We start from the raw sequence: 27466 nt of genomic DNA, 5'->3' as shown, positions 1-27466 counted from the left end.
TAAGATGATAAAAATAAGGAAATTGAATTTGTATCCAGAAAGGAGAGTAAGAAAAAGGGATACATTTATCGCTTAAAGATGACTGGAGCTATGTATACATTTACATGTAGATGGGTATGCAAGAAAAAGGGGGAGGAAGTATCGGTGAACATGGTCCTTCCCCCCTCCCCCCAAAAAGGAATGTTACTTTCATATTACGTTCTAGTCTGCAATGTCATGCTAGAAGATAAATCTGCATAAGCTTTCCCTCCTGGTTTGCCACCCTTACGCTTCACGTATTCAAGCAGACGAACCTATTTCAGAATGAGGAAATAAAAACATAAAATACATGCAAGTAAAAAATTATTTCATTAATTACCTAGACAAGCTGTCTTTTTATCTCATAAAAAAAATTGAATTGAAAGAATAAGGCCTAAAAGAAGTAAGACATTGTTGAATCCAGGTAAAATGGAGTTACACTTTCAACAAAATGCATTTAAATGTTGATGTAGAGACCTGATAATTGACAAATTTTTCTCACATTCCAGAAAAGAAAAATATACAATTTGTCAATTCATCCACCATGATTAATAAAACCACTGATCCGCTGATAGCTGGAGGAATAAATAATCATCAAGGAACTGCAAAGCATATTTGAAGGGGGGGGGGACTGAGTGTGTTTTCCCTTAAAAAATTGTAGTTAGATAGCAATTTTCATGTTTTGTAAATTTTTACTTTAAAAAGAGGAGGGGGTGAAGCTCAGCCCCCCTTGCTACCCATCCCCACTGGTTCAGCAGCCCGTGTTATTGATATCACTACTGTCTTACCATGTATTTTGTGTCGGCTTGGCCATTCTTCTGTGCAAGGTTCCAAAGATTGAGGGCTAGTCCAGACATAGCTGGTTTATCAATGTCTCCATGGAGAATGATGTATTCAAAGAACTCACTAGCAATCACTGCTTGTCTTTTCAAACCAACCTAGATCAAAATAATGATTAAAAAACAACTGTGATTGTTCCGGAGTTTATATATATATCTTTAAGACCACATGACAATGCAATATGGAAATCAAAACATGAGCGCAAACATTAATAATACGTCCCGTCTAGGACAGGCATACAAAAATCACAGAACCTCCACAATTTTAATGAAAATAAATTTCAAATCACAAATCACAAATATATTACAATATACCAGGATGTTATAAACTATAATATAAGAGGGGTATTTACAGGATATACCAAATACTCAACAATGACCGGAAGCAGCTGCTTATCACATTAATACAGTCCTTTTTATTATGTGATACATATAATGTTTGCTGAGCTAAAGCTTTGAAGAGGATGGGTGAATTCCACCACCCTAGAATGATGCAAAATTCTGTTCTGTAATGATTAGACATTTTTTATGATAATACTTAAAATCAAATGAATTCATGTCAATCTCTGAAAGTAGCAAATTCTTGGGATATTCTTTTCAAGTATGTAAGCAAATCATATTTTTGTAGCATTTTTACCCTGATTCTTGTACAAAAAGCTTATTCACATAGTTATTTCATCAATTGCAAAAGGATCTAGAATACTTGTTTAATAGAAAAGTATAGGAGCTATAGATTTCAAAGAAATTTATAATTTTCCACTTTGATATAAAATCATTAATTACACATTTATACAATTAAACATGAAAGCATTGATACATACATAGCTGCAAGTTGCAAGAGACATGAATGAGCATTTACAAACTATTTCTTGTTAATATATCTATGTTTTTACTTACATCTTGACCAAGAGTCTTGCAGTGGTCAAGGATAGACAGGATGAGGGTCCCAGCTACGGAGTTGACCTCTCCTAAAAACTTCCTATCGCTGCCATAGAGGGCGTCATTTGAATCCACTAAACGAAATGAAGACAAACATGGATATTTTGAATGACACAGATATTCATTTATGCATGACTATCGAATCTAATTATACCTTTATAAATCATGATTGAATATGCTGCTTTCATGATGCATATCACAAGCATAAATAAGTCTCTATTTACAAAGTAAAGACAGGGAAACTAATACTAGCACAATAAACTTGAATGCCTTCTGCATGTACAACGTAGATATAATCAATTTATTACATCGAATTTCATACTCAAATTAATTGAAGGGACTCTATATTCAATTGTCGAATAATAACACGATATAACACAATAAATATACATATAAATATTTCACTGAAACATCATGTAAATTCCATGTTCCACACCATATCAACTTATTAACAAACAACTGCATAACAACTGTTTGGTTATCATTAGAAATAGCAAATGATTGGTGTAAAAAGATTTTTTTTTAAACAGTATACCTCAACAAAGCTGTCCTACTTTGGCAAAAGGAAAAGTGTAATTCTCTGCAAATGACCACAAACTGTATGAATTGCATACACACCAACTTATTAACATGATGGAGAACCAGTGATACTTAATAGTGGCATTAAATGTTTTTTTTATAGAGACTTTACTTGGAAGAAGAAATAAATTTCTGAAATGTAAACAATTTCGGTCAATATGTTACATGCTACTTTTGCCAAAGTAGGATAGAATTTCATTTCTACTTTTTTTATGAAGCATATTTTATGGTCCTTTATCCACTCACCGTTTTTGACATGGTATGCATACTGGTCCTGGGATTGAGCTGAGAGCAGGCAGAGTACATTCATGTAGACACGGACCTTAGCATCACTGTGGGTATCCCAGGCGTAGTCCTGGAACACATTGAGAAGACCCCTAAGGAGATAGAGACATCCTTGCTCTGGGTTATCCTATGAAGAGAGGGAGGATAGAATGTGTTCCAATATTATTCAGATTTGTATTATTTCCTAGTAATGTGAACAATGCAAGGGATGGATTTTCAAAGAAAAAGGAAAAGGAAAAGGACAAGGACTACTAGTACACATCTGAGGACAAGGATAAGGTCAGACTTCCCATGGCCAAGGTAAAGCCCTGAATCTTTGAGGACAAAGACAAGGCAAAGGCCAAACCGGACAGGCCAATGATCTCAGACTTCCGAGGCCAAAGGCAAAGACAGGACCACAACATACAATTGTAAACCATGCCGTCCTCGATGAGCACAGCACTGTTATTTCCATCTACCTATGGACCTTAAACACAATGCTTGAGGAAAATGGACAGGTCATTAACCAGCATCCTTGGTAAAACCAGTGTATAATTGCACCATTATCTACATGGCAGATCTAGTAGATGAGAGGGTCCTCAATGTGCAAGGGTTTGTATGAAAGCATGACAGACTCGGGCCTGATGATAATAATAATATTCCACTTTTATAAAGCGCTTAATAGATCAGAGGGTGTCTCCAATCACTTTACAGATTACTCTGGTCAATGGATCCTGACATGCACCCACAAAATGTATGCACTTTCTTCACTCCTTGAGGAGCATTCCAAGAATTCAACTTAGAGAAACAACTACATAGGCTTTCGTATCCTACTAGGTACCCATTTATATCGTTAATGAGACTTGACAATGCTTCTCAGAATGAATTTTGGCCTAAACCCTGCTTAATTAAGCAAAATGTTAAGAAATGCATTATAGACAAGTACCATTCAAGTACATTTCTTACACGGTAAAGCCTAAACAGTTAACGCTTCACATAATCCAAGCCTTGAATTGAATACCTTTTCTCATTTTCAGATGCCGGGTACCTCATTGTTGACTGCCAAGATCATAAGAGCAATCAATCCAGTTACATGATTCTTACATATCTACAATGGATAACATTCTGAAAACCTTTGACAAGCTGTTACTTACCGGTACTGTTAGTAGAGTGGAGAGGAAATTGTTCACATAGCCGAGGAGAAGAGATTCAGTTGGTCTCATTTTACGATCAATCTCAAGCATTCTAGGTACACTCGGTATCAAACTGATGGCAGCTTTGAAGAAAGCATCGGCTAAACAAAAGGGAAAAATCAATCTTACATCTGATCATAAAAAAAATATTTGGAAGTACTGCAATAATCACACAGAAAGTAATTAAATTTCTCACTCACATATTTCATTTTTATTAAGATTTTGGTACGAACCACTTGTATGGGATATACACTTTTCAAATCTTATTTGCAAATATTCTTTTTCATAGTCAAGTTAAATTTTATTTTACGGATGAACAGTTGAACAGATCATTTAATGCACAACAGGTTTTCACCGCAGTAAGCACCCCCCCCCCGTTCCATAATGGACAGAACTTAGGCTAAATGTCATGGATATAAAGGATGGCATTGATTGTTTGTCAATTTAATGACTATTCAATTAAGTCAATTCGTGAATTATTCAGATAGTTGCCAATTTAATGATTATTAAAGACATACCTTGTGTAAGAGCTTGGTTGAGTACAGCTACTTGCCCTGATGCTAGATAGAGGTTTAGACGATGAAAGATACCCACTATTGATGGAATGGTGATGAAGGAATATGCAGCACATGCCTAAAATATAAAAACAGTTAATATTCAAGACAATGAATTTTTTCAATAATTTTATCATTTCTAATCTTCAAATTGACAATGTTACTTTTATTTCAATGCTATTCAAGCTGTGTATGCATGATTATAACTATTATGATTATCATTATAATCTTTCTCATCATTAAAACCATCATCACAATCATCACCATCACCGCCACCACCGCCGCCGCCGCCGCCGCCACCACCACCACCATCATCATCATCACCGCCGCTGCCGCCACCGCGACCACCACCACATCATCATCACAATGATCATTACTAAACTATAAACAGAAACAATACAACTTGTGCTTCCTTACCCGAACAAATGCAGATGTTTTCCTTGAATGGTTACCCTTCATAACAGCACATGTTTCTGCAGCAAGACTGTTCACACACTATCAAAAACAAATCAAAAGAACAATGGGGGGGGGGGGATTTAAAGGTACATAATAAAAGAAATGCCACCTCGGGTATGCACCAAGTAATGCAAATGTTGTCACACATTGTAAGTACCTTCAATTGCACTTCATCACCACTAACATAATCGCACCTAGGGTCTGTTTCATAAATCTTGTTACAATAACAAATTTACAATAACAATTAAAGGCTAATAAAATCCTCTAATCTGATTGGCTGATAGCAAATTTGTTGTTAAAATTGTGCATTTGTTATCATAACAAGAATTTGTGAAACGAGACCCAGCTATTATTTGTACAAAATTAATCATGTGACCTACAAAAGATGTGTCAATGAAATGCTTCATCAATAGAAGCATTCTAGGTTCACTTGGGCTTTGAAAAAGTATTGTTTTGGGAATGAAAAACATAGAATTTAAAAAAGAAATGTATATTTTATTACAGAACTATATGATGACAATGAATAGTAATTCTGAATTTGTTTATAGTGCATGAACATATGTGTGCATTACTGATGTATATCGACATAAAAGTACTTTTCTTTGAATCATTTTACACTCTGTTTTAAAAAAGATATATAATTCACCTGCACAAGTGTGACCAATACTGCATCAAGATTGCTGAAGTTAGCCCTCGATTCTACATAGAATGATAGCTGCTGCTCAAAGTCTCTTCCATAGTTTATCTGTCGAATTCAAGAAGTAAGAGATTTATTAGATGTAAAGTATCATGGTGTTACCAACAATTATAGTATGATTTTCCTGTATGGAAACTAAATCATTAATACACATATATTTATTCAAAATATTAACACATTTATTATCACAATGTAACTTTAGAATGGATACATCGAAAACACTATCCAAGAGAACAAAGATTTTCAAGATATCAAACATAAATACTTATTAAAAAAGAGAAAAGCTAGCCTCTTATTTTGCAAACCCCATGCAAAAAAAAAATCCAAATACAGCTTTGTATGTGAACCCCTATTCAAAATCAACTTATTCTGATGAGTCAACCAAAGTATGAAAGTATCAAAATTTACGTACTAAATTGAAATAAGAGATTTTCAATTCATTGTTAATCAAATACAAATTAGATGGGAAAGAGTTCCAAAACTTTTGGGATAGTTGCTAAACTTAAATGACAGTTTACCTTCCGAATGAAGCCAGAAATCAGTGCTCCAATATCTCTCCTCTCATCATCCAGAGTTAAGGCACTGTCAAGTATAAATGTCAAGAATAGTTGCATTACAGTTTCATACTACAGAGTATTACAAATCCATTAAATTCAAACCCTACATCTGACCATATCATAATCAAGAGGTACATGTACTATTGCACAAAAATGACGATACACCACATACATTTGAACCCCAGAAAAAAAATTCAAATCAGAATTTTTGATTGATATATTTATGCCAAAATACCATTTAATGAATGAGTTCATCTAAAAATAATTTTGATCTTCATAACATATTGGATCATATATCAGATGGGACCAACACAGGTAAACTTCTATGGCAGGCAAAGCAATTTGGCTTCTGGAGTCAATAAAGTATGAGAGACAAAGGTTTTTCATCCAATATCATTACATTTGTCACTTACTTGATAGAATCATGCATGGTCTTACAGATAAACATGACAGCGTTTACTATGACTGGGTCTCTTGTTTGTTCCTCTTGGTATCTGCAGAAGAAAAATATATAAATAATCACAAATGACATGTTACTCAAACCGTGTTTGTAGAAAGCAACAATTTTCATGATAACTGTGAGTAATGTTTGTCAAATTCTGTAGATATATTTCAATTAGGAGTTCACAAAACCCACCTCGTCATCATTATCCTAATCTTAACCATGATCACCTGTATCTTTAGCTTAATCATCATGTAAATCACCGCCAAAACTACTATTACCAGACCTGCAAACTTTCTACAACAAAACAAATATTCTTATAAGGAAAAAAAGTATTTTTTGACTAAAAAAGAGTATTTTTAAAAATTTGTTTCAACGTATCAATCGCCAGCCAGTTGTAGTGAGATCGGTGAAAAAACATGTGAAATGATTCTACTTGAAAACTTGATAATTCACCTTTTAAACATATGCTCCTAGGCAAGAATTTACTTGTTCTTTTCATGCAACAAGCTACTGGCCCGATAGTGATTTTTACCGGTCTGGGCCTGTCGGACCTGCCCTAGTGTCACGCGCTGTGTATAATTCATACTCCATGATCAGAAATTTAAAATAATTAACAAATCATACAAAAAAAATAATGGTGTACTTACATATATAGCAAAAACGAGGAAAAAATACTCTAAAAAGGGAATGGTTGGAATGTCTGAATTACTATGAAAAATTAATGATTGATGCACAATGGCATACATTTATCTAGTAACATCAATGCTTTCCAACCATATTATGATCCCAAATAATCCAGACAAAAGGAATAACTGAAATCAATGTCAATCAGACTTACTTGCAGAATGCCTCCATGATTGTCTTACAAATCTCAACCTTCACAGAATCCTTCTGAAACATGTCAACGAACGGAAGAAACTTGTCCTGAAATAAGAAAACAGAGAAAGAAACATGATTATGTATAAATATTCTACTGAAATCAGATTAATGGTGATTTATATTAGGAAAATTTGACAAGAAAAAAGGTCCTCAGTTCTGTATGCAAGACATATCCCTCTAACAACATCATGTGTATTCAGTTTTTTTTTTGGCCCTGAATTTGAACTCTTTGGATTCCATTTGGTATTCATGTGATATTTTTGTTACAACTACAAATTTTGTAATGGTTAGCAGTTACTGTATACACACAAACATAACATGTAAATAGTAACAGATATACAGACATAGTCAGATGTTATGCACGCACAGGACCAAAACTCAATGAATTAACAAGTAAAATCATTATTACCACATGATATATTTGAAAGTGGAAGGACAAAGACAGAGTCCGTTTCAAATGTTTTCACCTTTTTTATGTTCACAAATCAATTGCATACTCTGGGGAAGGTTGAAAAGCTGATCAATTTTCTTTCACTGAATAGGTGTATATCTAATATTGATATGTACATCAATGGCACAACACCTAAAGTTGATCTGCTTATGTACTTTTCTTCCTACTCGGTGATTTGTGTAAAAAATATCCTAAGATACAAATCACTTAGACTGGAATTCATCTATAAGGAAGTAAGCTTTAATACCATAGGAGGGTGTTGAAAGATATCCACTTACCATAACAAAGAGTATTGAAAAGTTGTGCATGTGGGATAAAACCTTGGACATCACAGATTGGAGCTGAAAGGGAAATACCATTAAAATAGAGTTTATTTCAGAATTAGTTAGTGCTAACTGTATCACTTATAAGCATAAGCATGGTGATATCATTTTCACACGTTTCAGAAGTCACTCTTCAAGAATGTTTCCACTTCAATGTTAAGCTCTTGCCAATTTCCCCATCTAGTTGAACTTACAAAAATATTGGCCTATTTTGTAAAGCTACCAGCTCAGATTGTGTTGCTGATATAACAAATTGCGTTGAATTAAAGAAATAAATAAATGACATAAAATTATAAGCAAAATTTCTAATTTAGTCTGAAATTACCATGCCACATAATCAGATCAGAGAAGTGTTCATATGATATAAAATTGTACTTTGACGTATAAATTATAAATAACATTTACATGATTGATTTTTCTTTGCAATAACCATCATATTTGTATTATATTTTTCTTTTCTCCCTGCTCCTCCACTTTCATCATCATCATCATCATCAACATCATTAACACCACCACCTACACCACCACCACCACTTTATTGTCATTAATTCTGTGACACACATGACAAAATGCAAACAGTTAAACTTCTACTTCGCAGTGTCAAGCACTCCCTCAAAGCAAAGTTATAAATGTAGCTTCAATCTTGATTTGTTACCTGTGGGTAGTGTTGTTCAAAAGCTCTATCCGGTGTCATGTGTTTGATGATATCACCAAGGATTGTATTCACCTCCTTTTTCTGTAAAAATAAAAAGGAAAACTTATTAACATCACAATCATCATCATCACTTAAAAAACTCTTAACTTTCCCTCAACAATTGGATTACAGATTTTTGCACAATGACAACAATCCTTCCTCCAATCCCTATGTTACATATCCTTAAATCAAATTAATGATGTATACGTAGTGTGCATTTGTTATGTCAATACATGTACTCTTTCCTTTTATTATTCATTCCAGATCCAATTCTCCAATGACAGACTTAGCATCTTTGCTTCTCACCAACTGACCCAGTTGTCTTGGTTCAACTTTTCATTTCCAATTCTAGATCAGATCATCAGAGTCATCTGATAATAATTTGAATTAATAATAATATGAATTCAAGTCATGGTTGGACACCAAGACATACGTGTTACTTACAGTGTAACAAGTAATCTCACTAATGGACATGCCGCAGCATTGTATCCCATTATAATGATTTGACCAATATGGTGCTGTGTTATAAACCACATACATGTCCAACTGGGAAATTTAGTTACACTTGAATCTTTACAAAACAACCTTCCCCTTCATGTCTTACAAAACTTTGCCCAATTTCATCTAGAATAAAGATAAATGCCAGTTGTGTGACGATTTCAAAATGAGTTCGTACAGAATCCGATGAAATGACAACCAAGGTGTCTGTTTGAATGAATAAAATGTATGTGCCAAAGGATTCTGGAAGAAATTGTGTAATTGCTGAGAAATTAGCAAATAAGCATGGGATTTGGGTCAAGCATCAGGTCGACATTCAAAGCAATAATAACACACTGTCCCACGTGCACTTATCTGTGTTGGTGATCTTCAGTGTGAACACTTTTCAGCGTAGATTTCAAGATTTCACACAGTTCAGTTTATGTAAATGTACCAGATCTAGTGACATGTTATAGTGACAATTAAGCCTGGTGTTAATGACTTTCTTGTGAAATCAGTGTTTACTGCAACTACTTTCATTTATCTTTAACAAATTTAAATCCTATCTACGCCTAAAGTTTGATACAATAACTTACAGTGAAATGACGGCAGGGATACTCAATCCAGACCTCAGCACAACTGATGTAATCCTTCACAAAACAAAGAGAGAATAGAAACTTTATCTTTCATTTAATAAATGCAAAGTCTTCAAAAATGCATCTCCCTGCAACACAATGCAATAAAACAATTAACTCTTATAAACTAATCACCACCTATGGTATACAAAGTGCAAATAGGCATGAGGATGATGGTACAAGATTGCATCTATAATGCATGTAATACAAAAATTCAGCCTACACTATTTCAGCGATGGTTCATATAAAACCGGTCTGCCTAACCGGTTCAGGATAAAGACAATCTGCAGAGCACAGTAAATAAGAGTATTTTTATGTTGGCTCACCAAACGGCAGCAAACATTTAGTAAATGCACCTTTAAGCTTCAATAATCACTATAAATTTATATCAGTACAAAGGCTGTGTTTCTGCTGCTACCACAACTACGACTACAAATACTATCATAATTACATCTAGACGTCTTCAACTTGTATTAACACTTCTAATAGAAGAAATGTAAGGTGAAAAAAAATAAGAAGAGAAAAGAGAACAAGGAAGAAGAGGAGGAGGAGAATATCATAATAACACTTAACTTACCGATGGGCTCTTGAGCTTCATGACAGCTTTCCATACTTCATTAAGAACAGATAATCTTTGTTGTTCTGGAGGATCTGTCATGGTCAGATTGGTACCCAGTGATCGGTATAGATTATGCTAAATAGAAAGATATTAATAGTCATTACATTATGACTTAAAGTATAGAGTTGGAGTTGGTGCAAACGAGCACATAACTAGCCTAACGCCCAACATGAAACAGAGCTACTTAATGGTGATGAAATAGGTTATTTGGCAAACATTGTTACCTCTGGTATTGGTGCAAAAAACACAAGCCATAACACTCAAGTTATGAATTTTGTATGAATACCACCTTCTATCGAAGTTTAATAGAAACATGGACGGATATGAAAAATTTGTTTGACTGCAGCGCACACTGAAGTACAGTGTGAATGAAATTTGAAATAACGATCCAGAGTGATTAATTCTTGGGAATATTTCATCATTTAGTTTCTTTCATAAATACAAACTGCATGGGAAAACCTCAAACTTCTGAGTGATGTTACAAAATTTTACATACATGTATCAATATTATCATTTTCATATATCCAAAGTCAGTTTTGGAGTTTTGAAGTACAGCATCCTGATGATTCTCACTCTAAACATAAACACCGACATCAGCACCAACACCACATCTGAAATCACCCATTAAGAGTACTTCCACAAATATTGGAAAAAAATTGCCCCCGACAGTAGCTGATCCAGCCGAGTTAGACAAAATGCTATTTGAAGGGAGTGGAGAAAGTACTCTGATTGTGTGGGGACAAGCAAGAATACAATGACTGGTGTAAAAATATATAAAGTGCATGTAGTTGTTGTTCCAATGCATTAAGATTATTTATTTTTAAACTGCTCATGATAGATTTAAGAAACAATTGAAAAATTACTTCTATCCAACAAAGATGTAACCTTTTAGATTTGTGTATTTGATATACACTGAAAATGCTGTGATATAGTTACTATGTATAGTGTTCTTAAATGCTTTATATCATTATTATCAGCATTACAAATGCAGATTATAGCATTTGTTTATGCATAATGGTCGGCCTGTACAAGGTAATGTGTCGTGTCTTGACTGGATCTGCCACAAATGAACAGGTCCCATATATTCGTTTGGCTACGTCCCTCCCCCTGTCAGTTGCATACACCTAGAACCTTAGGATGGATTTACCTTAGGGAACCCTTCCTCTTGACTTTCCTTGATGAGTTCAATGAACTTTATTGCTCTACTACCGATGTACTCAGGTTTAAATGCTGACATGACAGAGTTCAGAAGCAATGCACTGTAACAATCAAAGGTAAGAAACCAATAAGAAAATCATTTATAATTGGACCAATAAATACAACTCTACGAAAAATCAAATAGCATTGTTTGAATAGCTTATAATCATGAATAGTGCAATTAATTTTTTTTATCAGCCTTGGTCCATTTCAGCATGTTATATCGATGCTCATATAGTTTTAGTGAAAAGTTATATGTATGCATTCAAACCCCATAATCCAGTCTACAATGTCACTAATGAACTCTTTATATATTTAATATGGCATGTTCGAGTCAAAAGTTTGCAAGTCTCTTTCTTTTCTGTGAATGGCAAAAAGAAGCTGCTGTAAACTGCTTATCTAAAAAAAGGAGCCAATGGAGTATATAAGAGTCAAAAGGGGCCTCAGCTTTCGATCCTAGCAGAATCTTCTTCAGAGGCAAAGAAGACAGTATCCTTATATCTATTGAGTTGCCAACTTCAATATTACAATCATGACTATTTTTTCCATCGATATTTGACTTTCCTGGATGAATCAAAACATACATCAGTTTAGTCATGACTAAAGATGTTTTATTTTTGCAAAGAAAAACAAATATGTTAATATTCAAATTAATCATGTTACCTGTTACACTGCTTCTTGCATTTGTCCAAAATCTCCGTCAAGACTTCCTGCAAGATTTGAAGAAAGAAAATAATTAAATTGAACTTGAAATGACTATCCATTGATTCATACTTGCAAATGTTTCATTTATTGTCTTTCCTAAAAACAAACTGCGTGGGAAACCTTCAAACTTGTGGCCTTAGACACTAGAGACTAAACACAACCATGCCAGATGACATTTTTTACGATAAAGGGTGAAACAATCTTATGGTCAAATAGTCATTCCACTTGCCAGATAAATGCAACAAGTGTATCATGCTGGAATAAATTCTTGATAAAATAAAATACAAAAACACATCCAAAGAGACTAAGAGAACATTGCCACAAATTTGCAATCAATTGTAAATCATTTTTAGTAGTCAAAATGAAGAACAAATCTTACAATCCATTGCAAATTTGCAGTTGATTAATATGGCTCTCTCTTGTAGTAGAAAATCCCTTTTGATCAGCTTTGATTAGAAATGATTGATCAGTTCCAGATTTTCCATCAAAATTGATTGCAAATGAAATTGAGAGCAAATAATTTTCTTGCAATTGAAATCGAATGAAAATAAGTTATCAATCCGTCGCATGCACCACAAACCATCCTCTCTACCCACTTCGATGCGAAAGTTAGTTTTGCAGAAGACGCATTTAAAGAAAACCTTTTTTAAAACCAGCAATAAGTGCACCTACAAGGTGAGCAAATTGTTTACTGGTGTCTTTGTTTAAAAGTTCAGGTTCCATAGTTTCATCCCGTATCTTTATATTTTCTTGAAGTGAATGATTTATGCCACAATGGGCATCGTAGCAGAGAGGACGGTTCGTGGTGAAATCGCAAGGCGCGATAGCGCACTGTATCTGCGCAAAGAGGACGGTTCGTGGTGCGTGCGACGAATTGAAACTGATTCCAAATAAAATGATTGCACATAAATTTCCTGAAACACTCCCTCATACAGCATTAATGCGTTGTTTACTGTATAATAAAGTCTATTTACCTCTGATGCATTGTATGCTACTGACTGTAGAATCCAATCTAAAGCCGGTGAGTAGAGGGATAGATAGGATGTCATGTCAAGTCTCTGAACTGCTAAGATATTCTGTACAGTATCACCTTGAAGCTAGAGGTAAAAACAAACCAAATTAAACAGAAGAAATATGTAATTCAAGATGGAGCAATGGGGAGGGGGTAAGTGTTTCATCAAGGGTGTGTATTAAAACAGACACTTTTTTTCAATTCTATATGGTGCTTATATATCTGCCATCTTTGAGCACTTTATGACTATATGTATATTCAAATATCCTTATTTTATTGTTCAAAGTAAATATTAGATATATAAATACTACAAAAGTTAATTTTGCCTTATTGATCATGAGCCCAGCAGTCACTTTGCAGGGCCAGATCAGCGAGGCTCTGCTCCTTAAATTGTTGAATGCAAAACAGGGTTCTACCGACTGAGCCAACACGCTGGTATATAACCCTGGTCATCAAATTCTGGCACACTTGCACATAATGTATACACTTTCTCCACAAAATGTCATCTACTTCTTATCAAATAAGGAAATGGATCTTTCTCACAGAGGGTTCTGATAGGATCTGTATAAATATTACTATAAGGGAAGTATAAGCAAAGTTTTATGAAAGAAATGTCAAAAAAAAGATCTTCTTTAATAATAAAACTTTGCAGATATATCAGATTCACCAATTTACATGTTGGATTGAGTATGAGCCGTATCATGAAACATATATATACCTGTGTGTATGTGCCTAGGAAGTCATAGTAGTTACTAATGAGATGATCACGGGCGTTGGGGGCAACATCCATTCCAACCTAAGTAAACAAACAAAACAAGAAATAATCATAGCATAATTCAAACCAAAACACTTCTATGCACTCTACCCCTTAACATGTGACCTGCAATGGTTGAATATAGGAATTAAGCTACCCCTCATTAAAGTAACCCTTTGCCTGCTACAGACATTGTCAGACCACGAAAAGTGAGACTTACTTTACCAACAAAGACACATAATTTCAGGAAGGTTCCATACACATGTGTATCTAGGTAGGAGGTCCATATTAAATAGGATTGCCCTCCTCCTCATTTTATTTTTCTTCTTTGTTTTTTATTTTCTTCTTCTTGAAGGTAATGGGGGAATATAAATATACAAAACATCTTTGGTCATAAAATATGATTCCACTCTGGGTGATAGACTGAACCTGGTGGGTGTTTTTTAAAGCTGTTCGTAAGTTAAGAGCGACTTAAGAACGACTGGCGATCCTTTCTTGTGGTAAATGGTTTATTTATTGGCGATGGTTTAGCACATAAGAAATGTTCACCAGTCGTTCTTAAAGGTAAATGCTAGTTTTGGTAACGATATCAAAATGAGTTCGTACAGAATCCGATGAAATGACCACCAAAGTGTCTGTTTGAATAAATAAAACGTATGTGCCAAAGGATTCTGGAAGAAATTGTGTAATTGCTGAGAAATCAGCAAATAAGCACAGGATTCGGGTAGAGCGTCGGGCCCGACATTCAAAGTAATAATTATACACTGTTCCACGTGCACTTATCTGTGTTGGGGATCTTTGGTGTGAACATTTTTCAGCGTAGATTTCAAGATTTCACAAAGTTCAGTTTATGTAACTGTACCAGATCTAGATCCTTGATGATATACTGACAATTAAGCCTTGTTTTACAGACTTTCTCATGAAATCAGTGTTTACTGCAACTACTGGAATTTCTCTTTAAAGTCGCTCTTAACTTACGAACAGCTTTATGAAACGGCCCCCTGGTACTGTCTGAATAATCTTATGGTGTCCAATTCCCTATGAAAGCTGAGCTTTGACAATCTTTAACTTACCCTACAAAGGTATGCTCTGGCATAGATAGCGACCAGAGGGTCACCAATTCCTCGCATCTGATTGGTCAGTCTAAGCAATGCTTGAGAGTACTCCCTGAGATTGGAATGATTAAGAAGATTGAGCATGAATTTAAAAAATATATGTTGGTAAAAATCACTTGCATTATCCATGGAGAGAAACAGAGAAGAATACATGTACTTACAAGTAATACTGAGCACATAAAGAAACTGCAAAGAAATATTGATTAAAAATAAAATAATGGTTTAAAGCAGAAACAAACCTGTAGAATTAATAGGGCCACCTCAAGTCCCCAACCACTCAAATCTGGCCAGGTTTTGTATCCATAATGCAATGTTAATAGCAGTGTAGTCTTGTAATATAGGCCCACCTCAATAACATACTTATCTCCTACTCAATACATTCATACCACAGTAATTATGTTACCAAGTAGAAAAACAGGTACTTTCCTCTAAAGAGAACTTTTTAGTTTCTATTTATGAATAAAATTCTATGCTCATTCATTCTATATATTATTCATTATTAACTCAAAAGGTATATTTCAAGACTAGATATCTATAACACACACTCGGTGGCCCGAATTCACAAAGGTGGTTTTTAAAACCATCGGTTGAACCCATCGTTTATGCAGATTTCCTGTATAAATTATGCTTATTTACCATGTATATTAAGAAAAATATCCAATGCTAATGCATGCTTTTGTCACAGTGCACCAAACTGACGCCTGTTACCGTGATTATCCACGCTATTTTATTCATGAGTCCACTGTTTTGAATTAATGAGTCCGGTCTTCAAAAGAGTCCAGTCTTCAAAAAATGGACTCGTGTATGAAATAGCTTTATTTAACCATGGCAACAAGTGTCACTGTGACAAAATCATGCATCAGCATTTTTTGGACGTTTTTTAATATACGTGGTAAATAAGCGTAATTCATACAGGCAATCTGCATAAACCATGGGTTACCCGATGGTTTTAAAAGCCACCTTTGTGAATTTGGGCCAATTAGACCACACAAAGTGTTGGTTACTACACTTCTCCTTTGATACAAAAAATGCAATTGAAGATGCTCATTAAAATGCAAACAAACAAGATGTTTTCAACCACCCCCTCGACCACCAAAAAATAAAGATTGAAAACCAATTAGGTGTGTATTAATCAAAACCATACTCCACATACATCATTTGAGAAAGCCTTTTAAGTGGAGAAAACTTGTTTAAAACAAGCGCTTCTCATCGCTCAAAACTTACCCTGATGTTAGGAAGCTGTAACATTTCAATATTGCTGTCTCTACATAACTGATTATCTGATGTCAAGGAATAAAACTAGATAACATGATAGACAATGATGTCAACTGGGGACATTCACACGAGCCTTGAGTACTTTTTATTGATTCCCATTATCTTTAATCTGTATATATGTTGTTTGGCTCTAATGTATAGCATGGATTAAAATCTATTTGAAAATATGTAGGGTGATTATTAAGGATACAGTCTTGGGATGAGTTCCCTGATGGAAGCGATCTTGAAGAACCAATTCCTGCAGGTTTCCTTGGCTGAGTTAGGCACCTGTTCAGGGGTGAAGTGAACAGGGAGGACTTGAGGGGTGGAGCTACCTGGAGGAAGGTAGGTTGATTTCTTGCGGATCCTGTCATAGACTAGACGACCTGGTGGAGTCAAAAGAGGGGAAAGACATTTTCATACTCACGGTACTTAATGACAGTAATAATAGTTCTAAATCATGCATATATACATAAGTATGAATACATATTTCTCATCACCCATTACATTACCAGAGCCTTTTGATTTATGCATGACAGCAGGCAGTCCCTACATATTCTCCATTCCAGTGCTGCTTAAAAGTAAATGCTAGTTTTGGTAACGATATCAAAATAAGTTCGTACAGAATTCAATGAAATGACCACCAAAGTGTCTGTTTGTATAAATGAAACGTATGTGCCAAAGGATTCTGGAAGAAATTGTGTAATTGCTGAGAAATCAGCAAATAAGCAGAGGATTCGGGTAGAGCGTCGGGCCCAACATTCGAAGCAATAATTATGCACTGTCCCACGTGCGCTTATCTGTGTTGGGGATCTTCAGTCTGAACGTTTTTCAGCGTAGATTTCAAGATTATACTGACAATTAAGCCTTGTTTTACAGACTTTCTCATGAAATCAGTGTTTACTGCAACTACTGGAATTTCTCTTCAAACTTTTTCTCACTAGCTTTATCTAATTATGATCACTATTTTTTTTATAAGTATTAATACTCTATCCTGCTCCTTTTTCTTCTTACACTTATCCCTGATGGATGAACATATTTACAGGTTTCCTATTCCTCTTTAGCTCTTAAAAAAAAATGCAGATTCCACTGCAATCTCAAGAGAGTTTATGTGCATCGCCTTCTCTGTACGCAGATGACCCCTTTCTCTAGGCGGTTTCAAACCGCCTCGATCACAAGAATCCCCGTTAAATTACGAGAACTTTTTAAGGCTAAAAAATACCCGTTAATTATTCCTGCATTCACACCGCCCCTAAACACATCCTTCGGGATAAGTTCCCGAAGTTACGAGCATGCGCAGTGTGGTCTGATAAGCAGGCAAGGCGGGAGATTCAAAATCTCTAGCCCAGCAGCCACCCACGCCGCCGCGTCCAACGACACGCTGGGATAAAAGTTCCCGTAATTTGCTTTCACATCGCCAAAATACCTGCGACCTTGGAAAAATCCCCACGAAACTTCTCGTAATTTCGCCAAGTACCTACTATTTAGCGGGTATTTTCTTTCGGGGAGATTACGCGTAGTTTGCTTTCACATTACCAAAATACCTGGTATTTTCTGATCGGGGTAAATTTCCCGATCAGAGAATACCTGGAACTGGCGAACTTCGAGGCGGTCTGAAACCACCTTCTCTTATCCCTGATCCTTGACTCATAATCCTGAATCTACCACTTTAATCTCCAGAGAACTGATGCTTACCGAATGTGTCAAGTATATCTGTGATGAGGACAAACTTGCTGGGGTAGAACTGAATTACTGAAATATCAGCTAGAAGCTTGGAACACTATTGAAAAAATAAAGATAATGACATCATAAAATACTAAAATACTCCTAATTAAAGGGTTAGGAACACAGGATGAAAACCATGCATTTGACAAGGTGAATTACTGTCACGAGGATGAGACATCACAGCCTGAATTCACAAAGGTGCTTTTGAAAACCCATGGTCGAGTTCATGGTTTATGCAGATTTCCTGTATAAATTACGCTTAATTTAGCACGTATCGGGCGTGTGTGTAAAAAATGTCCAATGTTGATGCACGCTTTTGTCACAATGCGCCAATCAATTTCTGTTGCCGTGGATATCCACGCTAGTTCATTCACGAGTCTACTGTTTTTATTAATGAGTCCACTCTTCAAACAGTGGACTCATGAATAAAATAGCATATCTAACCATGGTAACAGGCATCGATTTGGCACACTGACAAAAACGTGCATCAGCATTGGACATTTTTTACACACACGCCCAATGCCCGCTACATTAAGTGTAATTTATACAGGAAATCTGCATAAAACATGGACTCTTTCAAAACTACCTTTGTGAATTTGAGCCCACAAGTTCCAAGGACAAGCTTACTTTGTCACTCTAAATCATGTAAGAGCAGAGACACGATGGCCAAGTGGTCTATGGTGAACAGCCCGACTACACACATGAAAATCAAGGGATCAAAGCCTGGCAACAATTCTTATGCCCCTGAGCAAAGTTTTATTCAGATTGGTCTTTCAAAAATTTCAGATGACGACAGTAAATTTGTGAAAATTGATAGAAGGAATGTCACACAATCTATACATGTAAAGCAGTATAAGAGTACTATAAGCAGGATTTATTGGCCATTATGACTACAGATCTATCCTTCAAGTAGAATATTTCCTTCCCAATCAAAACTCGCAGCCAGAACTAAATCAATCTTTAGTAAAATAAATCTTACCTGAATGGCTATTTTGAGAGCCTTGACTTTCTGATCTAAGTCCCATGCATTGATAAGTGCTTGGTTAAGCTCCTCGATACGGTAGACATATTCCTGTTGACTGAGATTCAGCATCTCTTTCACAGAACCCTATAGGAGCAAAATTGAAGAGGAAACAATGAGGTGCATCCAAGGGGAGCATTTCATCAACATTTTTCATCTGACATGTTGTCAGATCTGACAACATTCCTTGATTTTGATTGGCTAAGAAGCACATTTAATGTGGTATCTGTCAGATAAAACAGGACTTCTTAGACAAATCGTCTGTCAGGTCTTTTCATGAAACAATTCCAAGGGCTCTATCTTACAAAACGTGATATCCACGGACACTGATCTGCCAAGAGCAATGTCCATCTGAGTAGAAAAGAACAAATTTGTCATAGGATTTTCACATTTCCTATTCTTCCCATTTCATGACCCATATCATTTTTTTTCTAAAACTTTTTGTTGTGTTTGGTATAAATATTGTTATTTGTGAATAAGTTGACCATTGGCACTCCTTAAAATCATGGTCTATGTTACCTCCACTTTAACTCATTGAGTGCTTCGTGCACGCTACGTATCCTACTATAACATGCCACACTCGTGCTCGCACGCCTACTATTGATTGCTTTGTGCTTGCATTGTTTCCTACCCTCGCCTGCTTCGTGCATGACTGCGCACATTCGGAATTACAATCATTGTTACGCCGTTTTGCATTGTATTGCGCATCGCATGCACGCCGTAATTAGCACTATTGTGTGCAGTGCGAACTCTGCTTTCTGACAGATTAACTTACTCACGCGGTTTACATTCGACTTTTTCGAGTATTTCTACATTTTTTACAAGTATAAGGCTCCGCCTCTGAGAGGGAAGAGACCTAGGTTTTTTGATCCATACGAAACACTCCACAAAATGGAATTACTTGATACAACTCATATTTTAGCAGTAAAGATAACAACCAATCCATATAATGAGGACACCATTATAAGGGGTATGAAATTTCCTACAACTTTACTACATAATATTTTGTGGATAAACTAATCGTTTGAGAGTTACAAGCAATTGAAATTATGACTATTGAAAGGAGTGAATACGACTCGCGATCCCAAAATAAATGTGGCACAGGGGGGTTTTGTGGCTGGCACAGGGGATTAGCTTCGGATTAGCACTGTGGCATTGGGTTAGTAGTGTGCGTGGCATGTTAAGAGTTAACTTAGCCATATCTATCAGAATACCTCCCACTGTCTTTAAGCAGCTTTTGTATTAGGCAATTAAACTAATGAGTACATTTATATTCAAGTTTCCTAATTTTCCAAGGAAAATTAAAAGGTTCCATCCACAAATGGCCGATTCAAAATTTGATATGATAACCACAAATAAGGTTGGGGTAAACTACTTTCTGACACTATCTAAAAATTGATAACTTCCCGATATTTTCACATTTCCTGATTTTCAAGAAATTCCAAACCCAAATGAGCCGTGCTGTACGTTGTCAATCCAGGGATAACAAAATAAGGGTCCAGTTACACAGACATTAGTGATTCATCACAGGGCCAAGTTTTATTATTGATTACATTGATTATTATGTGCAATCAATCATACAAATCAACAATGCCATCAATCACTAAGCTTTGTGTTAAAGGACCCCGACTTCAAATAAAACAAAATAACAATAAGTTTTTGTCTACCTCCTCAAAGTCATCAAGCTGCTCGAGTCTGTTCTTGACCTTGTCAGTGACTGTGCCTTGGACTACCTGAGTTTTCACCGTCACTGAAAAAAAAAAGCAAGGCAAGATTTGTTTTAAATTCATGCGATTGATTTTCATTCAATTGACATTCGAGGTGATGATAAAGATAATAATTCATATTACATGTGTGGCACAATATTTCTTTAAAAAACAACATTCAAACGAACTGACTCAATTCACAAAGATTCATGATGAATGTAGAACATAACACCCTTGAGGGAGATCATTTACAGTTTGTTTGAGTGCCAGCCATTGTATTTTGAGAAACATGTTTCACTGTGTATAGGTACATGTATATGTTAATCATAATTGATCTTCTTATCCGTAATTTTACTCACCTTTTTCTCTATCAGCAGGTGATAAAAAGCTCTGAAACATAACAAAAAATACTGAAAATGAAAATGCTACCTTACTGATTTTTTTTATAATTATTTTGCAAACTCCTTGATGGTCAATTCCATAATGAATACAAACATCCTTGTATCTTAATCCAAAATGTAGAAATGTGATACACACTTCAGTAGTCTATTGTTACAATGACAAAAGAGAGCAACCCTTTACTGTTTTAATTCTACAGGCAATTATCATAGAGGCATAAATTAAAATTCAAAATTGATGGCATTCATTCCAATAAACATCATATAAAAGATAACACACATTAATACATAATAGGAGATCATAAATAGATTTATATCTACAGAAACCATGAAAACATTGACAAAAAATATAATGATTGAAAAAAGAAACACTCAAGGAATGCTTCTAGTAGCTCCTCTAAACAAGGTGTCCACAGGAAAAATTATACAATACATTTTTATATTTACATAGCAACAACCTATTTGATAGGTTTGTAATAATGTGATACCATGGATAAAATACATGTACACATAGAGATTTAATGACGCCTGTTAAACTGGCTCAAGTGTTGTTGGATACTCACTGTTGTGATAGAAAGTTTCTCTGAGGTTGTGTATTTGCTCAGGATACCAGCTTTCTTACTAGACCATGGCTCAAAGGAGTCATCCAGTCCTTTAGGAGCCCCTTGAGCTGCTGAATCAGTCTGGAAGAAAATAAGAACATAGATCAATAATTTTGTGCAGACATAGTCCAGGGATCTTCATTATAATGTTGCTAACCGAGCAACAGTTCTCTTTTAATGAGCTTTTCTTTATGACACAGTAATTAAGAAAAAAATGACCATCTATAGGGGGGGGGGGGGACATCTAGGGCTGTTTTAAAAGATATTGTGGTGAATCGTACTAATGGCTAACAAAATGATGTAAATAACATGTTTATGATTTGGTCTCCTTGTTACTTGATAAATCCACAAATCTCAAAACCATGATTGTATTTGACTAGTCATTACTGGTCAAACATTTAAATAGGGGTAAGGCAAAATCAATGCCTCATTACGTGTACGACATCAACCAATAATCAAATTAGCATTAGTAGTAATGAGTTATTTGTAGTAAAGTAGAAGTAAACTTACAGCATCTTTCTTGGAAGCACCGAGTGCAAGAGACAGAGGATCAGAGAGTGGGTCCACCTTGGGTTTGGCAGCAGCTGCAGCAGCAAACTGTGACAAGGGATCACTGCCTTCCAAGGCACTGCTCAACGGATCAACAAGAGAGGTTGCTTTCTTAGCAGCAACATCCTGCTTAGGGGTAGTGCTGGTGCCTGTGCGGCCAGTTGACTTGCGAAGCTTTGCTTCAGCCACGTGCACCTGGATCAGAAATTGAGAAGAAACAAAATAAGTTTAGTTGAACTTTTTTAATAAGAACAGATGACAGTCATGTCAGATATTTTACTTGGTCTCACATACAAAACAATCTGTTTTCTAATAGAATAGTGATTTTGTTTCCAATAATTAGGAAACTTTTCTTTCTTTTCAATTTACTACATATGAGAAATGGTTGGGTCTCCCCCCCCCCCCCCGCATGTAGTACTGCTCCATTCTGTATTGTTTGTTTTTACCATGTATAAGGGTAATTTATGTTTGTATCATGATTTGGTCAAATAAATAATAATAGTAAAAAAAAAGGATTACTTCAAATGTTCTGAATATAAGTTTCTCTTTTAAATGTGTGCACAGTAAGTCTATTGTCTAAGGTTTTTTTGCTTTGTTAATAGAGGGTAAGACTGGGCAGGGTACTGACCGTTATAGGCTTGAGAGGATGATCTACAGTAAGATCACCTTTCAGCAAGAGTTTCCTTTTCTCAGCTTCATACTCTCTAGGTTTGGCATGCCTAGGATAGAGAACAACAGAAACACATTAAAGTAAACACTGAGTAAAAAATTGGTACTAAACCCATTCATCATTTTCTACTTCTATGGAGGTTTGTCTCAAATCCTGTTCAGCAACTGGATGAGTGTTGGTGTTGCAGTGTTTAAAGCAGAGGATGTGATTTATGATTTGTGCTCTTTCAAGGGCTTATCCACTTATGTTTCCAATCGTAATCCATTACCACTATTAGGGCTGAGTGAGTCAGAGCGATGCAAATAAAAATATCTTATCGATGATTCTGATTCACCTGGATTTCAGCAATATTATACATCAGGAATGGCTTTTGATTTTGTGAAAGAGGGAACATTGGGCAAGGATTCGGCGTGTGTGTAGTGCTTCCCATTCCAGTGACGTTACAAGAGCGGAAGGTGATGTGGAAATCCTGTTGTCTGAGTACAAGAAGCGAGCCGCTGATCTTTGTACTTGCTCATGCAGGTTCGTGACTATGACTGTGTATGGATTCCAGGCCTCACAGCCATACTCTAGTTGGGGGCGCACTAAGGATGTGCGAAACTGCATTAACGCCAATATTTTTCTCTTTATTTTTCCAAATTGAAGGTTGAAGACAGCCGATCAGTAGAGGTGCCGGTCCCAAAATTGTGATTGTCCCAGAAGACAAGAATATCCTCATAAACTAAGACATATCATGTCTTGATAAATTGAGATTGCCCTCGTTTATGGGGAAAGTTTGTCTTTGCTTACCCTTGCAAGACATGAACGGTAATCATACAGGGATTGAGTGCTAAAAATAGATTCAGTGACCTCAACTGACAACTCCCGGCTCCCCCAGATCACCATCTATTTTTCACGGCTTGCCGTCTTCCAATAATCTTGTTATGAAATCTGATATGTTTACATTGACTAGTGCACTTGATTGATGTCAACCCTTGTCTACAGATGAACTTTTTACTTTCCTAAAAAGTAACAAGTAACTAACAGATTTCTTCTTCATTTTGACAAGAAATCAATTTGGAAAATTGAGACAGTCCGTATGCCTGTAACTTAACTACTGGCACTTGTTCACTGCTACCACCCTGCCTGTGGTGAATCTACAGGTAGGACTAGAACACAAGTATATGCCAGAACACAAGTATATCACAGATATACGGCAAGCCGTGAAAAATAGATGGTGATCTGGGAGAGCCGGGAATATGGAACTCACTCCCAGCAAAGATAGTTCACAGCACCTCCCTTGCGTCTTTCAAGCAGGAGGTGCAGCAAAGGAGGCTTCGTTAAGACCTCTTCTGTTTTTAGCCGCACATAGTTTTGTAGAGATTTTTACTTGCACTATTCATCTGGGCACTTGACAAGCACAAGTACGATAATATGCCAACGGCAGTCTGTACTTTACAGGAAGAAGAAGAAGAAGACTATGGTATGCCAATGTTGGACAGAGCACACACTTCAAAAAATCATTAAAATATCACTTTTGTGACCAAAATTACTAATTTTCATACAGTTGCAATTTATTTTTCATTAGTAACTTGGGAATAATTTTTGTATTCACCAGAGCGCTCAAAAACTTGAATTTTGGGCATATTTTTGTGTACGCCCTCTATTGGTGGAAAGTAATATGACAAGAAAATTTTAATTTTTTTATCTCTATTTTTAATTAAGAAAAAAATGATTTAAAGAATCATTTTGAAATAAGAGCCAAGTAGTATGAATAATAGGTGTAATGAAAACTGTCAGTGTAAAAAAATCAAGCATTTGCCCTAAAGAAAAAGAGAAAATAAGCCAAACATTGCCACCCTTATTTTGCCACACATGGAGATATAACTGAGAACAAGGTTATATTATAACCTTGTTCATTGAATGAGTGACTACTGGGATGATCCTAGACCAAAAGATTCGGTCTCTGTTATGTTGGTTGTTCAGCTGAACTCCGTTGGCTTCACTCACCAAATACAGAGACCGAAGTTCTAGCGCGATCTGTACAGGGGACTCAATGGCCATATGTTTATGTACTTAAGATCGGATAAAACGGGGAAGTGAATTTGCGTGACAGCCGAGGTAAATCACTGTTTTTGTTCCTTTTAACTTAATTTTCTGTTTTTTGGCAATTAATGCCAAGAGGGAATATGAATTTGCATTTTGGTAGCGTTTATTTTCAAAAATTTTATTCATTAAAGACAAAAATTGAAGAGCCCCGACGGGGGGATTTTGCATTGCAAGTCCCCTAATGGTGGCTGCACGCTAGCGAGCCGTCTGTGTACGAGGAGAAAAAAATATGTTAAAAACTCCTCGAAACAGACGGCTGCCAGCTGTCTAGGATGATCCCAATTTTCTGACCAGCACCTCTACTGCCGATTATTGCCAGTGGCAAAGTAACGAGTAGACCTCTAAGGTTAGGGTCTATGCACAGTCATTGGGTAGTCTATTCAAGCTTCAACTGCAGTTGTCATGTGCCCAATCGTCATCTCATTAAATTTGCGAACATGAAATCCCATGCGTGGGGACAGCCAATCGATCTCTCTCTCGCACACCCGATCGTTCGAGCTCTCACAAAGTAAAACGGTGCACAATTAACTGGAAATGTAAATTTACATTGACACTTAGCATTTATCTACTTTATTTTACGAGATAAGAAAATGTATTGTCTGTAATTTTCTAATGCAAAGATAAAACTTACCATTCGTACGTCGCCATTTTCGTTCAGCAACCGATCCCAATCGCACATCACGTGATATGAGATCTACGCCACTCCCCTTCTTCACTCCCAGCGGTCAGGTGGTCTGTCATTGGCCGTAAAAAAATATTACAAGCGACTTTTTCAGCCCGGGGGTAGCCTCTGCTCCCCCAAGAAGGAAAATTAAAGGGGAAATAGATCAAAGGAAAAATAAGAAAAGGGGGAAAAATGGGAAGAAAGAATAAGGTAGTGGAAAAGGCCATAGACCCCTCCCCAATGAAAGAAGAATGGCGTGTTCACAAAAAAGTCATATTGATAAATCAAGAAATGTCCTATTTCAAGCTGCTAACCCACCCCTCCGAGAGACTGAAAGTAAAAGAAAAGTGGAAGAAAACAATTTAAAGAAGGAAAAGAATATAACAAAGAAAGAAAGAGAGATTGTTACCAAAAAGGAAGAAATCACAAAAGCCTGATCATATAGGCCTACCAAATAGCTTAGAAAGGGAAATGGAACAGCAGGCGATCTGGGGGGGGGGGGGGGCTGGGCTGAAAAGCTTTTTTCTTTTTATAAAAAATACCAAAACCTTCTCATTTTATCAGGCACAAAAATAAACGCTCCTGTCTAATCAATCCTTTGAAAATTTATATTATATTTTATTTGAATATAGATCATCCACACTCCAAAGTTCAGTTAGTAATAAACTGAAAAATATGTCTAATTAACCAGAACATAAAGGGGGAAATTGGAATTTGTTCAAAGCAAATAACATCTGAAGAATATGCTTTAACAACATGAACCCTTAAATATTACTCTTCATGCGAGCACCCTTATGTTCCAGAATTAGGGCCCTTTTACCTTTAAATGTTTGGGATACTCTTATTCTCTGTAAAGCAAGCAGTCAAAATTGACTATTTTTGCAACTTCATTTCTTCTCAGATCTCTCTTTGCTTTCCTATACCCTCCCATGCACAGTCACATGCAAACACACATTTTTGATGTCTTCAATGTCTCAAATAAACAATAATAGCATGGGACAGCAGAATCAATTACATAAACTTAAATGGATCCTCTGGGCTGTAGACGTTTAGGCCTATATCTAAATAAATAGAGTAAAATTTACAAAGCATATTGCTGACAATTTCATCAAAATCGGATAACAAATAACAAAGTTATTGAATTTTGAAAATTTGCATTATTCCGGTGAAACAGTTCTAGGCATGTCTTCATGAATATTTATTAGGTGGGCTGATGATGTCACATCCCCACTTTCCTTTTTCCTAAGTTATTATATGAAATCATAATTGTTTCATTTTTTCATAAATGTGTAAATGATGTGTCTCTATTATTATGATGAAATTAATTGCAGCAATAAATAACTTGTGCTCTTAATCAGTTTTCAATCAAATTGTTTTTATTCTTGGT

At 35.8% G+C, this 27466-nt stretch overlaps 1 protein-coding gene across 3 annotated transcripts; it reads right to left on the bottom strand.

The window, feature by feature from the left end:
- LOC121422863 (VPS35 endosomal protein-sorting factor-like) lies at positions 1-26116 on the bottom strand. 3 transcript variants are annotated; one of them, XM_041618085.1, is made up of 31 exons: positions 26047-26116; positions 23286-23376; positions 22619-22852; positions 22070-22189; positions 21468-21498; positions 21070-21152; positions 19361-19489; positions 18352-18436; positions 16868-17042; positions 16627-16674; positions 15361-15454; positions 14252-14329; positions 13496-13618; positions 12480-12526; positions 11767-11878; positions 10578-10694; positions 9962-10015; positions 8850-8930; positions 8150-8212; positions 7380-7465; positions 6510-6590; positions 6058-6121; positions 5489-5587; positions 4804-4881; positions 4351-4465; positions 3794-3933; positions 2622-2787; positions 1755-1870; positions 807-956; positions 179-293; positions 1-129 (listed from the first exon to the last, which is right to left on the bottom strand). In XM_041618085.1, exons 1-30 carry the CDS (start codon positions 26061-26063, stop codon positions 195-197), a joined length of 2976 nt encoding a protein of 991 aa, XP_041474019.1. In that variant the 5' UTR covers positions 26064-26116; the 3' UTR covers positions 1-129; positions 179-194. The 3 variants fall into 3 exon arrangements, with proteins under 3 accessions (XP_041474019.1, XP_041474018.1, XP_041474020.1); XM_041618084.1 differs by having other exon boundaries at positions 2-293; XM_041618086.1 differs by lacking the exons at positions 21468-21498; positions 22619-22852; positions 23286-23376; positions 26047-26116 and having other exon boundaries at positions 2-293; positions 22070-22154.
- Between the last annotated feature and the right edge of the window lie 1350 nt (positions 26117-27466).

The sequence above is a fragment of the Lytechinus variegatus genome, chromosome 10, assembly GCF_018143015.1.
Source record: "Lytechinus variegatus isolate NC3 chromosome 10, Lvar_3.0, whole genome shotgun sequence".
Taxonomy (NCBI): Eukaryota; Metazoa; Echinodermata; class Echinoidea; order Temnopleuroida; family Toxopneustidae; genus Lytechinus; species Lytechinus variegatus.
The sequence above is the reverse complement of the archived record's forward strand: the minus strand, read 5'-3'. Positions and strand labels throughout refer to the sequence as shown.